Genomic DNA, 14301 nt, shown 5'->3' with positions numbered 1-14301 from the left:
GGATATATGGTTTGTTTAGTCCTTTTGTTGATAAGACATGTAGCATCTTTTCACACAACTCTTTTATATATTATGGTTAATGGTTTCTGTCTGTTTCCTCAAATAAGATTGTGATGTCAGTTATCATTGAATACAGGTACTGTATCTAAAGCATGGTTGAATCACCATCACTTAATCTGTGTTAAAGCAGACGGTGGTTCCTCATTAAATCTTTGCTATTGAACAAGGAAGTATGAGAAAGAAAGTCAGCTGGAAGTTACTTTGAATGATAGAAGAGAGAGAAAGGAAAATACTGTTTCCTTTACTTTTAACACTTTTGACAAACCTGTAGGTTTCTCCACACCAAGCAGTTGTCTAGTTCTTGGTGGACACCAACTAAGTGTTCTACAATTTATTAACAACTCAGTTCTGACATTAACTGTCTGAAGATATTGCAGACACCAAAGGTTGAGGGCTCAATCCCAAGCCTGCCCCTACTTTAGACATCAATTGCAAGTCCCAGGTTGTCACCTGTATCTCTGACTATAAATTGCAAGTTCCCATGGCTCCTCAAGTCTGATATTTTGCTAGAACAGCTCGCAAAACTCAGGTAAACATTTACTTACATTTGCCAGTTTGTCATAAAGAATATTACAAGGGATACAGATGAACAGCCAGATAAAGCGGTCCGTAGGTCAAGGTATGGAGAAAGGACGCAGAGCTTCCATGTCCTCTGTGGGTGCACCCCTATCCTAGCGCCGCCGTTGGAAGCACTCTGAACTTCACTGTTTAGAGTTTTATGGAGGTCCCACTACGCAGATAAGATTGATTAAATCATCTGCATTGGTGATTGAGCTCAATTCCCAGCCACTCTCCCCTTCATGGTTGTTTCCTCTGGCAACCAGCCCCCATCCTCCAAGCTTCATCACCTCATTTTTTTTAAAAATTATTATTTATTTAATTTGACTGCACTGGGTCTTCATTGCTGCACTTGGGCTTTCTCTAGTTGCATCAAGCAGAGGCTACTCTCTAATTGTGGGATGCAGGCTTCTCATTGTGGTGGCTTCTTTTGTTGCAAGCACAGTCTTTAGATCCATGGACTTTAGTATTCATGGTGCGCAGACTCAGACTCAGTAGTTGTAGCACATGGGTTTAGGTGCCCCACAGCATGTGGACTGTTTCCAGATCAGAGATTGGACCCATGTCCCCTGCCTTAACAGGCAGATTCTTAACCACTGGACCACAAGGCAAATCCTTCATCACCTCTTTAGCATCAGCTGAGGTATGGCTTAAAGGGGCTTCTTATAAATAACATTTAGGATGTCTGTGCCAGGAACTGAGGACAAAGACCACGTACCTATTTCTTATTGTATCACATAAGATTAATCCAGATTTTACCCAGTGGCTCAGAGGGAGTGATGAGCTCCTGACCATGTTTGTTCTACATGAAAAGGATGTGCCATATTCAAGAAAACTTTTCAAATGGGTATGTGTTGAATGGTTGGGAAGCAGTGAAATTAAGATGCATGAGATCTGTTGTTGGATGTCTAGGTAGCTTGGGACACTAGTTTCAACAGATGAACTAACTGTTTATGTTACCTGCCTCACCAGAAGAGTCTTTGCTTCTTTCAAAGAAGCTGGTCAACTCTGTCACCATTGGCACAGAGCTGCTATAGAGGTCTCAGTGTGCCCTTGAACTTGTAAGCCCTGTGTTTGTTGTCTTCATTGCAGGTAATTATAAGTTAATATTTGAAATGAGTGAACTCAGGCAGAAAGAATGACTTTGACTTACAGTGTGGAGAGGTCACAGCGGTCATGTGAGTAGAGATCACACTCTCTCCTGGGCTCCTGCCAACAGGACAAGTCCCGGAGATGTGCTCCAGGCCTGACCAGGCATCTCCTTGATGCACCAGGGGGATAAGCTCTGAATGGAAATGCCAGGTGGGGCAGGATGTTATTTGGCTCTATGGGGTTTTTCTTCTTCTTCTTTTTTATGGCTTTATTGAGGTATAATCTATGTAAGAGAAATTGCACCTAGTCAAAGTATAAAATTTGAGCAGTCTTGACATATGTAGAGAAACCATCACCACCATCAAGATAGCATGCATTTCCATCATCTCAACAATTTTTCATATCCCTTGTAATCCCTTCATCCCCCACCTCATCCCCAGTCAACCACTGATCTGGGGTTTCTCTCAGTATAGTTTGCATTTTTTAGAATTTTATACAAATGGAATTTATATGTGTGTGTGTTTATGTGTTTATATGTGTGTGTGTATTTATTCCTTGTCTCCAGTTCGGCTTTAGAAAAGGAGAAAGTTCAGTGAACGTGTTCTTGGGAAATTTGGTTCACTGAATTAGAGGTGAGGGGAACATCCCCGGAGTTAAGCTGACTCCTTTGTCTGCTAGGGGCTTCCCTGGTGGCTCAGAGGTTAAAGCGTCTGCCTGCAATGCGGGAGACCTGGGTTCGATCCCTGGGTCGGGAAGATCCCCTGGAGAAGGAAATGGCAACCCACTCCAGTATTCTAGCCTGGAGAATCCCACGGATGGAGGAGCCTCGTGGGCTACAGTCCACGGGGTCGCAAAGAGTTGGACACAACTGAGCGACTTCACTTTCTTTCTTTCTTTGTCTGCTAGCAGTAGTCATCAAACTTGATCAAACTTTTTCTGAGCAGATGCTAGAGTTTAACGTTACAAAGCAGATTGGAGGCAGGGGGTTGTGGTTGACTTTCCAGAAATTGTTGTCACAAAGGCCTTTAGTGTCTTTATCGTGTAGGGTTTTATGAGGTTGTGGCATGATTGTGAAAAGCATGGTAAATTCTGTTACATGAAGGTGTTTCCGTGTCACTGGAGCTGTGGAGGGTGGACCTTGCACTGTCATTGAAGATCCTACACTTAGGGAGTTTTGTGGCCATGACTCAGCCCAGAGCACCAGCCCTTATTTCATTTTCCACTTGTAAGATCGGGGCAGGGCTTTCTCTTTCCCTGGGTTGTTGGATAAGGGCGTGAAGATGCACTGACACAGTCAAGAGTGTACAGGCGGGAGGCATTACTGAGTCCCTGGTTGACTGCAGTCTCGATGCTATGCTGACCTGCAATAATTTTCTTACGGTGAATAATTCTGTACCACAAAGCACTCTGACCCTTGTTTCTGTCCAGCCATTCTATAGTGGAAGGGCATGGGTGGGACTCTCCTCCATGGCGTTGCCCCAGCCTCACACCTTCCCCTATACCTCGCGACTGTTGAATCTGAGCCAGAGGACTGTGTCCAATGTGGATGTGCATGGTGATGCCACAATGATCCCCATTGCCCAAGTGGCACTTCTACTGCCTGGCAGGCGGCCCTGGAGGTATCGTCTTCTCTTGTAAGTGGGTCTCAAGCTTCTCCCCTCGCCTTGAAGGAAAGTGACTCCTTCTTACGTGAGGGATAGGGCACAGCTAACAAGTCAAGAGACATGGGTTTCAGGCATTTGCCCCCTTCAGGATGGCAGGCTCTGGAAGAGAGGAGACACCGTGTCCCATAAGGGAATGTTAGGACTCCGAGGAAATGGGGAGAGAGGTCCTGCACCTGGCCAGGGTCCTTCAGCGAGGTCCCCGGAAGTTAACCAGATGCCCTCGTGCCCATGGCCCAACCTTCTCAAAGGCAAGGATGCCCTAGGCCATGTCACTGTTGAGCACCTGGACCCCAGGGTGTGGCGGAGGGGCGTGGCCAGGGCAAGGAGGGCTGGGGACCCCCAGAAGTGGAAGAGTTGCAAGGAGAAGGAGAGCCATGCCTAATGTCTGCTGGCCTGCTTGCCTCAGCCTGATTTCCTGCCTGCCCTCTTTTCTCCTGTCCTCCCAGTCCACCTCCCTGGATTTCCCCATCCTCTGTCTCCTGTCCCCCATCTTCACTTTCCAGGGCTTTCTTCCAGGTTTATTTTATGTGATAGTCATCTAGGTCTAACCCTTCCAAAGCGTCTGTCAGAGGCGGCTAGGGTTCCATATCAGTACAGTGACTGAACCAGCCACTGGCTGGGTGTGGCTGCTGAGTGCTTGGAACGTGGCTATTGAAACTGAGAAACTCCATTTATTTTATTTTAATTTAAATTTAGAAGCTGATAATTGATTCAGTTATTTGGAAAATTTTATGTTGGAGCAACTTGAGTATGTGTATATGCTTTTTTTTTTTAGTTTTTTTTTTTTTTAACGTGGACCATTTTTAAAATCTTTGTTGAATTTTGTTTCCCTATTGCTTCTGTTCGGAGAAGGCAATGGCACCCCACTCCAGTACTCTTGCCTGGAAAATCCCATGGATGGAGGAGCCTGGTAGGCTGCAGTCCATGGGGTCGCTAAGAGTCGGACATGACTGAGCGACTTCACTTTCACTTTTCCCATTCGTGCGCTGGAGAAGGAAATGGCAACCCACTCCAGTATTCTTGCCTGGAGAATCCCAGGGATGGCAGAGCCTGGTGGGCTGCCGTCTATGGGGTCGCACAGAGTCGGACACGACTGAAGTGACTTAGCAGCAGCAGCATTGCTTCTGTTTCATGTTTTTGGTATTTTGGTCACAAGGCATGTGGAATCTTAGCTCCTAGACCAGGGATTGAACCCGCACTCCCTGTGTTGAGGCAAAGTCTCAACCACTGAACCACCAGGGAAGTCCCTAAACACACTTTTTCAACTGTAAACTTTTATGAAATCTAAATATAGATCAGAAATTTTCCGTGAAAATTTAGCATTTGAATGGAGATGAGCTGTAAGTATAAAATACACACCAGATTTCAAAGATGTTAGGGAAAAATGAATGAAAATCACTCACATCAAAATACATGTTGAAATGATAGTATTTTGAATCCACTGGTTTACATAAAATATATTATGAAAGTATCACTGGTTTTTGTGGGAGGTTTTTTTTTGGTGTGGCTACTAGAACTTTAAAATTTCACATATCACACTATATTTTATCATATTTCTGTTGGACTCTGGGCCCTGGATTGTCCATTTAGCTGCATTTAGATGAGGAGGTAATGGGTAAGCTGGAGGAGGACTGAATCTCCTCACCATCCATGGCTCTCATCAACACACCTCTTTGAGCATCAGCCCAGATGCACTTTGCATTCAGGTAACGGAGAGAAAGGCAGTGGAGAGAAGGGAGATAATTTCTGTTGCTCGTTTCTCGCTCCAGGAAGTGCTTCCTCCAACCTCCCCCACCCCTACCCCCATCCCAATGGGATGGGAGCAAGTGTAAGGAATGGGTGTTATGCAGGAGCTCTGTGCCTCTTTCCCTCTGGCCTCATCCCTGCAAATGGCTGTGACACCAGGAAGGATAACAAAGGGGAGGAACCAAAGAATCCTTGTGTTCCAACTGAAGAGACCATCAGGGCTTGGAGAGGTTAGTAATGGTTCTGTTCCAAAGCTGGACTCACTGCTTTATCTCCTACTGGAGCAGAGTTATCCTTGAACAGTTTACCTGTCTTGGTCCTAGGGCAACTGAAGTGAAAATCCAAAGCTTTTTTAATAATTCAAACAGTGATGGTGCCCATTTGTAACTTTTATAGAAGTGCTTCCTTTAGCAAACCAGAATGTGAAATCTGGATTTAGACAAAAGATTATATGGAGGGGGACAGCAAAAAGAGTCCAAAATAAGGTAAAAGTCAGGCAACCAAGAGATGCTACCAACCTGCTAGGTACAATACCTACTAAAGTAAAAAGAGACATGAGACCCGTTCCCTGTATTCAGGTCACTTTGGTTAGGAATGACTCCTCCTCTCTCTTTTTTTTTTTTCCAGTACTTTTAAAAATTGATCTATTTGGCTGTGCTGGGTCTTAGTTGTGCACACAGGATCTTCCATCTTCATTGCGGCACGTGGGATCTTTAGTGGTAGCATGCGAACTCTTAGTTGCAGCATGTGGGATCTAGTTTCCTGACCAGGGATCGAACCCAGGCCCCGTGCATTAGGAATGTGGAATCTTAGCCACTGGACCACCAGGGAAATCCCATGGCTCCTTCTTTTATATTCATCTATTCAAATATGACTTATTCTTCAAGGCTCAGCTCAGATACCTGCTTCTCCCTGAGCCAGTCAGTCCCTGATTACTCAAGACACCCAAGATCCTCTAAGTGTGCCTGTGTGACCAGGGCTGCACACGTCGGAGGCCCGCATCCTTGGTAAAATGCTTTAGGGCATCCGTGTGTTTTCCTTTGGAGCTGGGTTCTATGACCTGGCTGCAAATGACATCATTATTCATTCTGACTTGTTCCCTATCACCATAGACAGGGAACTGCAAACTACTATTGCTTTGCCAATAGTAATACTTTTAGCCTCACTTCCAAAAACTAGTCTGATCTGAAAAAAACATTTTATTGACAATTTCTCATATTTGTATGTCTTCATTACAGTCATTCTTAACAATAAATACAGAAGTCCTAAATGGACCATCATCACGGTGGCCAGTGGTCCACAGGGACAGAAGGTGGTGCCCATCCCTAGGGTTTCCCAAGGGTCAGTAGGAGGCCTTCAGGGAGCCGAGTGAAGGGGAGGAGACTTTAAGGTGGAACCAATAATTGGATCAATAGTCAGTGCCGTAAAATCCTAGCATGTCTGTTAAGGAAACAGGTACAGGTTTTTACTGTTATCATCATCATTTGACACTAACAAAACAGAGCAAAGGGACTGAAGATCTCCCACTACAGAGAGGCAAAGAAGCCAGAGCCTTGCCTGCGTCTCTGCCCCAGCCGGAGCTGGTTTTTTCACCTCCGCCTGCCGTGTGCCCAGCACAGCGCCAGGCCCTCCCAGGGCGAGTGGGAGGCAGAGTAGCATCAGCACCTCTTTCCTGTAGAGGCAGCTGGTGTCAGGGAGGGAGTGAGAACCTGAGGGAAGGTTTCCCCACTGCAGGGCTGGGTCCTCAGGAGTCCCACGCGGATTAGCAAGGAGGGCGACAGTGTTGATTCTTGGCACCCTCTCCCTGGCATTGTTTTATCTGAGCCAAGAGGTCCCAGAGCCTGGGCTGTGCCAAGCAGGGAGAAGCAGGAGATGTGTCGCTGTTTTCACCACCCCCGTAACTCTCCGTTTTCATCAACAGCCATTGTGCTAGGTACAATGACCTCTCTGTTCTCTCACAGAATGTGTCCAAAAAAGCTGTAGAAAGCTCTTTGAAATACAGCCCCACAGCTCTGGAGTGGTTTATGTCGGCTTCTGATTGGCGGTTATGGGCTGAGGCCAAGAAAGCATCATCTAATTCCCACTGCTCATTCCTGAGGGTTGTCCCTGCTGTCATTTGACCAGCATCAGGCCAGCATGCTAATGGCAAGACCGGATGCCATGCCAGGCTCTAGGGTAGTCAGGCATCTCATGTAGACACAAATGTCTGAGTCTCCATCGAGTCCCCTGTAACTCTGCCTAGCATCACTGCTACAAGTTGTGACAGTAGACAAGGGAGATTTCTCAGAGTCCGAGGGAGAAGGAGAGGGAAAAAGACATGCTAAAGAAACCTGTCACCTAGACAGGGAACTGCAAACTACTGTTGCTTTGCCAACAGTAATGCTTTTAACCTCACTTCCAAAACCTCACTTTAGATGCACTAAAGAGAACCCCCTATGCTGTCACAATGAGAGTGAGAACCATAAGGTTCTCGGTGAGCTGCAAGGTCCCAGCCAAGAGAGGTTGGTGGGGGTCTCCTTCTCAGTCATGGAACAGACTGATCTCCACAGGGCTGTTAGGTCGATGGGAGGAGAATGAAGGAGTTAAGTTGTCTCAGAAATTGTCTTTGTCACTTGGCAGGGAAGACCATGAAGGGTCTTTGTTAACATTCCATTATTTTTGGTCCCTGAATACCATGATGCTAGCCCCTGCACAAGTAACTTCCCGTTTTCATAGTTTGAAAATATATTGTAATTCAGCCATGACTTGACATTCTTCACGTCAGAGAACTAGGTAGGTCCCAATTCAAGGTTGACAGTAGGGACACCACAAAGGCAGCAGAAATGAAATTTGGGCAAAAGAGACAAAGATCTTCAACCATTTTGCTTCTGTCTGTTTCCTCTATATACAAAAGCAGCTGAGGTCATCTCAGAATTCACGTCTCCTCTAGGAGAGAGAAGGCAGTAATACATTTTCAAGGAACAGCCTAATTATTTATAAAATCTGTAGAGTACAAAACAGAATGATGCTCCTGACAGGAGATTGCGTTGGGCTTAATATTCCGTCCTCCTCACACTTCACAGCTTGACAAGCAACTTCTGATTCCAATATGATTTCTTTTCTTCTTTTTAAAATATTTATTTTTTTATTTATTTGGTTGTGTCAGGTCCTAGTTGTAGCACATGGGATCTTCATCACATCATGCAGGATCTTACCTTGTGTGGCAAGAAGACTCAGTAGTTGCAGCATGAAGTCTTAGCTGGCCCGAGGCATGTGGGATCCTAGTTCCCTCAGGTTCCCTGAGCAGGGAACCCATGTCTCCTGCATTTCAAGGAGGACCCTAACCACTGAACCACCAAGGAAAGCCCTCCAATCTGATTTCAAAGTGAGACTCTTCCAGATCTTATGTGTCTTCTCTCTCGCTAAGGTCTTTTTACTTAGTGCATCTGATCTGAAGGACAGGACTTGGAAAGTGGCTTACTATACTACCAAGGATATTTCTTGTCTTCTTTTTGTCTCTGACACCTTGACCCTTCCTGTTCCCCAGCACCCCCCCCCCCGCCAACTGTCAGTTGTACAGTCAGACTAAAGGTTTTGTCATAGCAGAAGGAAATTAAACAAGCCCTTCTCTGAGGAAAGAAATGGAGCCTCAAAAACAAAGCCTCAGCGGAGATTGCACGTTCTCGTCTATAAGCATGGACAAGGAGCAGATTCCCAGACGTTTGAAACCACACTCACGTGAACCCCTGGATGAAAGTGTTTTCCAGCCAGTAACAGCCCCAGCAGGCAATACAGTTTGTGCCCCCAGAATCCAGACCACTGAAAGGCCACACGCATGAAGCAGACAGCTCAGAGTTCCAGCCTCCTTGGCGAGTTCTTCCCATCCACACTCCCACTGGGGGTAGTGGCATGACAGCAGGCTGGTAGGGTCCCCCAAGGGTCTAAGGTGTTTGTGGGTTGAACTCCAGAAAACCCTCAGGTATGTCAAGTGTCCAGGGAGCCACAGCAGTTTGCGTCCAAAGCCAAGTCCTCCCTTGGATGTGCCTGGGCGTGCCAGGGCCTCAGGCATGGGCCTCAGTCTCCTGTATAATGGCTGGTTTGTAGATGACTCCTTTGTTGGCACCTTTTTTGCTACTGGAGCAACAAGAACATATGAATTTTGTTAGTCAAAGAGGAAAGCGAGGCAAGAACAGCCTGACTCAGCTATGGAATGAGGCAAGTCAAACTCTTCTCTTAGAGACCTTTCTCAAGTTCCACCGGTCTTGGGAGGAAATGCCCCCCAATAACCGCTAACCAAAATGGAACCTGTTCATTTTTCAACTGTTCTCTTTCAACACTTGATGATACTAGACCTGCATTTTGACAAAGGGCTCATTACCACGCTGCTTCAGATCTGTGATTCCACCAGGGTTTCTGACAACCTTTTATGTTTTTTTCATACCAGGAAAAATAGGCTATTTTAGGCAATAAGAACATGAGCAAAGGGCATTAATGTGAATGAGAAATCAAAATTTTCCTCAATTTTCTTTTTGGGTCTAGAGAAGAAAAACCAGATGAAAAGATCTTAGAAAGAAGAAGCCTTGGAGCTTGTGTTTAGGCACATGGGACCTCCCCTCCAAAACCAAGAGGCTTGTCCAAGGTCTTAGCAGTGGGAGCCAAGCTGGCAGACATACCTCCAGCCCTGAGCACCGTGATCTGCCAGCATCAGCCTCTCACGCCAAGGCCTCGATCGATGGTGCTTTGGAGATGGCACTCCAAGGACAAGCTGGTTCAGGTGGCACAGCTCCTCATTATGCACCCTGCCTTCCCAGACAGGTCAATTCTCATGGACACAGAGCCACCCACTCCCATTTCAAACCCAAACCAGCTCACCTCTTTCTCCTTCTGAAAAGCCAAATGGATACCGCCAGGACAATACAGATGCCAAGAACACAAGCCAAGGCCACGGAAAGGACGATGCCTGGGGAGGGGTAATGCACACACATTACAACCTTCCCTTCCCTTCATCTCGTCCCCATGCGTGCTGTCAGGTGACAGCTGCAGGGTCATCCACAGAAAGGTGTAACTTCCCCACCTCTGTTCTCCAGTTCTGGTCTCTGGCTGAGCAGGACTGGCAGGAGTACTCACAGGGGCCATTTGCAAATTGTAGTGATTATCCAGCAGGGGTTCTCAAACTTGCACCAGCATCATCTGAAGAGCTTGTTTCAAATGTATACTCTTTTTGAGCCCAAGCTTCAGAGTCTGATTCAGTCTGGAATCTGGCCCAGGAATCTGCATTTTTACTAAACACCTCTAGCTTATACTGATGTATTGATATGTGGTCCATGAACCACACTTTGAGAAACCCTGGGCTACGTAGTAAGAACTTACTCTGTTTTGCCTTGCTGGATTCAAGGCCCATTGAGATGCCTCTTCATCAGCTTTGACCTCAAGTTCTATTGCACAGTCTTAAGCAGTCCCAAACAGCCAGGGCCCATTGCCAAGGTCAACTGGCTGGTCACCCAACCTCCATATATTGGCTTTGGCCTAGCTTTTAGGCAGTGCTTTCCCACCTTGGCCAACAGGAGGTCTTGGATAGGTTCTTTGAATGTACACATGCTATAAAATGATTAGGTCTTTCATTAGAGGAGCATTTGATTGGCAGCTCATCTTTGCATCAGAGAGCGACTTGAGGGTAAGACACACAGGAGGGGGCCAGGAGTCAGAGGGACAGCACAGAGAAGCAGAGAGGATGAGCTGGAAGTCTCAGAGGCCCAGATCACACCGAGAATCACAGCGATCACCCAGCTGCAGCATGCATGGCCGGCCGGCCACATACCCGGACTCAGTCCTGTGCAGGGAGGGTCTGGCACTTTGGAGGGGAGAGGAAAAGATTGGAAGTTAATGGAGGCAAACCATGGCAGATTTGACCAGTGTGTTGATTGACACGCTCCCTTTGTTTGGTTGGAGGTATGGTGCTAATGCAGCCCTTCTGGGGATGTTCCCTCTTGGCTCAGGTGGAGGGAATTGCCCGCTCAGGGAATTCACACCATGAACCCTCCCCCCATGCTCCTTTATCATAGCAGTCTCTGTACTCGAGTAAGACTTCAGCTTTTCATGCACTGTGGCCAACTTGAAAGGTGAGGAAGGGTAAGAATCAGAGTCTATCTGGGTAGGTTCTTATCTACTTCCCTGGCACCTGCCTCTCGGCCTCAGCAAAGAACTTTCCAGGTGCTGGCTGGCTAGGGCTGGCAGAGCTTGGTTAGAACCTGTCACCAGACTTCCACATCCATCCCCATCCAGTGTTATTGTGGTTTTGTTCTGTTTTCACTTTGGTTCTACTGGACAAACTGGAGAAACCCATCCACCATACCAGCCTCCCTTCCCTGGTATGTGGAACCAGAGGACTGTGTCCTCTTCCATGAGTTATTGTTGGGGATGAACGGGGTGAGTTAGAGGTCTTCAGTGGGGCTGAAATAGTGCCCAGCGATCTAAGGAGAAATCCTATAGTCAGCCTGCTAAGGACCTCCCCAGGAGGGCCATCGGTGAGTCCGTTCTCGTGGGTAATACAGAGGAGCCCAGTCACAAAGCTCCCAGGTTACCCCAGCTGCTTGCAGGCTCTCAGAACTACTCCTCCTCCCAGTCATACCCTCCATCTACAGAAAGTCTCTGCTTACACAGACCTGTCTATCCACTGGTTTTCTGATCTCAGTAGAAACTTCTAGCTTATGTGTGTGTTTGGTGCGGGAGGGGTGGTATTCCAGTTCACACTGGAAACTGGAGTTGTGCAGATGGTAGCCACCCAGCCAGATACTCAGGAGAGCCTGTGCCCACTGAGGTGACAGAGTATGAGTATGAGATGCCAACCAAGTATGAGATGCCAGCAGAGGGCCAGGGACCACCTGCCCCTGGGGCACTTGACACCCCGAGGAACCAGACCTAAGACTGGAGAGTGAGGTTTTGCTCACCCCTTCTCCTGCCATCTGGCCCCTTCAAGTCTGGCTGATTCTCCTGGAGCTACCAGCCCCGTCTTCTTTCCCTACTATCTTCTTCCATCATCTCACACTGAGTCTATAACCTCACTGGTCCAAGCCCAGGCTCTAGGAGCCCTCGGTCTGGCTTCCTGGGTGGCCCCAGGCTGTTGTAAGGATAACTGGAGCAGGTATGGTTAGGAGCCATCCACAAAGGACAGGGTGGCCTGTTCTCTTGGCTCTTGCCAGCCACCACTGGCAGCCCACAGCCTCTTGGGCAGCAAAGAACGTGGCTCCCCTGGCCTGATTCCCTGCCCTGAATACAGGGACCAGTCTGTGGCTTGGGGAGACCCTCAGGACATGAGTCTCCCCCGGGGAGTGCATCAAGTGTTTGTACAGCACATGCTCTGTTCTCTACATGGCCTGTTGCCTCTGCACGCTATAATTTGGTGTTTTGTTTTGTTTTGTTTAAGGTACTTAAAGGTAACCAAGCCCTCCAGGATCTTGAAAACAGCCACCACTGAAAAGAACCCCAACTGGTCATGGTTTTTTTCAAGCCTTTCTGATGAAATGCACTTTTGTTCTTTGTTCCTAAAGTTCCAGATGCTTGTGGTACCAAACTAGTTCTTGCCATGTAAGACGGTTACTAGCAAGCCTGACCACTTGGTTAAGCTGTCCAAACTGGATGTTTCTAAAATTGTTGCTTTCACAGTCACCTCGAACATCCTGAGAGCCAGGCAGCCCCCAGACAGCTGAGAGCCCATCTCCAGGGCTGGAGGAGGTGCCCCCAGGCCATGGTCTTAGGGAGCAGAGCAAAGGCTCCAGAAGCAAGGCTCCAGGCATGAGGCTTTTCTCAAGACGACGTGACCCAGCTGAGTGGCTGTTCTGGAAGGAGAGTCTGATTTTCCTGCGTCACTGAGCAGTGTCCTTGGCTGTATTAGGGCCTATAAACAATAGCTTAATTTAATCCAGGGCTCTAACGTGGGTTCCTTGCTCCTGGATGATGACTGGTTAGGGCCTAAGTTGCCTCTCCTCGGAAACAGTGAAACAAGACCAAGCAGGTGGAAGATGAGGAAATCCCCAGATTCTGGGATAGAGGCTTCACAGCCAAGTGTTTGATGCAGCAAAAACAAAGCAGCTTGACTGAGCAAGTGAAGCATATAAGCCATTTGGGAAGAGAAATGGTGGCAAGGGCAGCACCTGGTAGGAATTCTGCCTGCCAGGAAGCCCAGGAAGCCAAGGACAGGACGATGATGTTGGATGCTCTCCCCTGCAGGTGAGACAGCACCAAGCCTCAGGGAGCCGGGCTCCTCTGTGGAACTGGATGCAGCACAGGGCTTAGGTCCCAGTGGAGGCAGAAGTCAGAGCATCTGATAACTGCAGGGCAAGCATGCATGCATACCAAGTCGCTTCAGTCGTGTCCAATTCTTTGCGACCCTGTAGACTGTAGCCCGCCACAAAGGGAAGTCACAAAAGGCACCAGGAGAACCGATGGGGGGACTGGAGAACTAGCACCCAGTAAGAGAAGCCAAAACCTGCATCCCTGCAGAGTCCCTGGGATGGTGCAAAGAATGGGCATCAAAGATGGTGCAGGGAGGGGCAGAGATTCATTTGCAGATTGATTAAACAAAGAAATGGTTCCTGAATGGCGAATGAGACAGGGAGTTCCCATAGAAGAACAGACAGGAAGAACAAGACAGGCTGGTTGATGGCAATGGCTCACGAGAGCCACAGATGAGAATGCACTAAAGGGGCTCCTGAGCTGGTAGAAGGGTTGCACACGGTACAGACATGGCAGAGCCACCTGCTCTCCAGACAGGGCTCTGGTATGAGTCAGGGCAAGCAGAGGTGGGACAGTACGACACACAGAAGGAATCACACAGGTATGGAAGAACCCCAGTGCCGCATGCCTCACTGGGGAAGGTTCAGACCCCCGAGATCGACATGCTGCTCGCCACAGGGTACAACTACCTGTTCTGGCTGGCTCAGGAGCTGCGTCTTCCACTGGTTTCTTGCTGGACCGAGAGAGGCTGGTTAACTGCATGTGAGGTCATCTGAAGCCTCAAGTGCACACACGGAAAAGTCCAGCAGGAGGAACAAGCACCTCCTGTATACAGCTTAAAATTACTGGAACAAGTCTAGCAATTTCTAGGTGTATTTGCAATTCTGCTTATTCAAACAGAATTTTGAATAAAAAGGAATATAGTCCTTTTCAAAATATTAAAGTATGTGCTGTTGTGGTAGATAACATG

The 14301-nt window shown here is 47.6% G+C and overlaps 2 protein-coding genes across 8 annotated transcripts in view; one reads left to right on the top strand and one right to left on the bottom strand.

The window, feature by feature from the left end:
• The window catches only part of APH1B (aph-1B gamma-secretase subunit), a 68242-nt gene extending 53945 nt beyond the window's left edge, over window positions 1-14297 (top strand). For all 4 annotated transcript variants that reach the window (XM_081507489.1, XM_081507491.1, XM_081507490.1 and 1 more), the window contains one exon: window positions 12523-14297. The gene's annotated coding sequence lies outside the window, so the exon portion shown is untranslated. The remainder of the gene's footprint in view (window positions 1-12522) is intronic.
• The window catches only part of CA12 (carbonic anhydrase 12), a 60488-nt gene continuing 54422 nt past the window's right edge, over window positions 8236-14301 (bottom strand). For 2 of the 4 annotated variants that reach the window (XM_081507481.1, XM_081507485.1), the window contains exons 9-10: window positions 9972-10059; window positions 8236-9233 (exon numbers count right to left, since the gene is read on the bottom strand). In XM_081507481.1, the coding sequence (XP_081363607.1) occupies window positions 9161-9233; window positions 9972-10059 (161 nt within the window). In that variant the 3' untranslated portion in view covers window positions 8236-9160. Of the gene's footprint in view, window positions 9234-9971; window positions 10060-14070; window positions 14080-14301 lie in introns of all 4 variants that reach the window. The other 2 variants (XM_081507483.1, XM_081507482.1) reach the window with 2 other exon arrangements.

Source organism: Giraffa tippelskirchi, chromosome 7 (assembly GCF_054371585.1).
Source record: "Giraffa tippelskirchi isolate mGirTip1 chromosome 7, T2T-mGirTip1v1.2.pri, whole genome shotgun sequence".
In the NCBI taxonomy this organism is placed as follows: Eukaryota; Metazoa; Chordata; class Mammalia; order Artiodactyla; family Giraffidae; genus Giraffa; species Giraffa tippelskirchi.
The sequence above is the reverse complement of the archived record's forward strand: the minus strand, read 5'-3'. Positions and strand labels throughout refer to the sequence as shown.